Genomic DNA, 1,442 nt, shown 5'->3' on the forward strand with positions numbered 1-1,442 from the left:
AAAAAATAAAAAAAAAGCAAAAAAAAAAAATGGGGAATGGGGATCTAGAGATGGAGGGAGGAAGGTGGGTGGAGAGAAGGGGAATAAAAAAAGTGAGTACATGTGCCTGCTCCCTAAATGTAAACTTTATGTAATGCAAACATGTACTAATAGAATTTTTAAAATAACATACCTTCCTCAAAAAAATTTTAAATCACATGATGGCTATTCCACTCCTAGGGATGTACCCAAAAGAAATGAAAGTAGGGACTCAAACAAATACTTACATACTCATGCTCCCGGCAGCATTATTCATCTTACCCCAAATGCAGAAGGAACTCAAGTATCTACTGACAGATGAGTGGATAAACAAATTGTGGCAGATACATATAATAAAATACCACTCAACCTTTAACAGGAAGGAAACTTTGGCATATGCTACAATGTAGCTGAAACTTGAAGACGTATTAATAAGATACACCAGTCATGAAAGGACAGACACTGTGGATCTACTCAATGAAGTATCTAGAGTAATCAAATTTATAGACACAGCGGAGTGGAAAGGTAAAGGAATGGAAAGTTGTTTAATAACTTTCATTTCTGGAAAGTGAAAAAGGTCTAGAAATGTAATAAATAAATGTAATAAATAAATATACTTATTGCCACTAAGGTAGACATTTAAAGATGGTAAAATTTAAAGATGGTAAAAAACTAAGAAACAAAACACCAAACTTACCTTACTTAGTGGAGAGGGAGCACCAGATCTAAAAGGCAACATAAAAAAATTAAAACAATATACACAAATACATGTGTACGACATTTAAGTTAGATACCACGTTATTGAATGTTAGTTTATTGAACATTTAAAAAAACAATGGGAAAGTTGTTAAAATACTTTAAATATGCTTTTTGCTCCAATACGCCATCTTGTTCTAATGTTTCCCACTGACTTAGTTTCTAGTGTTAGACATTTTAAATTCGAAATTATTTTCTGTCTAGCCACTTCTGAGTTGTTTTTAAAAATTTGCCAAGAGTTTGGAAAAATCACGCTTCACAGAATTTTAAAACCTGTCTAGTTTACTATTTGAGGAGGTCAGAAAACTCACATAGGCTAACCCATATCATCATTTATCTTATCACAGTTGTGATGCATAAAAGGAAGAATCTCAGAGTAAAAAAAGATCCTTATGAGTCCTGCATCCGAGCTATGACTCACATCCAGACTCACACTTCTGAAGTTTATCTGTTTTTAATTTCACTGCTGTAATAAAAACTCTCTAGGAAAAATATTTCCATCATCCTGTTATAACTAGGGGATGTTGAAAAAGAACAGTAACTTGCATGCTTCTTTCGAAGAGAGAAGGGACTCTGAGGGGAAAATAGTTTTTAAAATTAGATTACTAGAGCTGCGTGTGGTGGCACATGCCCCAACACTCCAGAGGCTGATGCAGGAGGATCACTGC

At 34.2% G+C, this 1,442-nt stretch overlaps 1 protein-coding gene across 8 annotated transcripts in view; it reads right to left on the bottom strand.

The window, feature by feature from the left end:
• Snap91 (synaptosomal-associated protein, 91kDa) overlaps positions 1-1,442 on the bottom strand; it is a 125,559-nt gene that overhangs the window by 49,337 nt on the left and 74,780 nt on the right. For all 8 annotated transcript variants that reach the window (XM_013510916.1, XM_013510915.1, XM_013510918.1 and 5 more), the window contains one exon: positions 716-743. In XM_013510916.1, the coding sequence (XP_013366370.1) occupies positions 716-743 (28 nt within the window). The remainder of the gene's footprint in view (positions 1-715; positions 744-1,442) is intronic.

This window comes from Chinchilla lanigera, unplaced genomic scaffold (genome assembly GCF_000276665.1).
Source record: "Chinchilla lanigera isolate Chin_1 unplaced genomic scaffold, ChiLan1.0 scaffold00010, whole genome shotgun sequence".
NCBI lineage: Eukaryota > Metazoa > Chordata > Mammalia > Rodentia > Chinchillidae > Chinchilla > Chinchilla lanigera.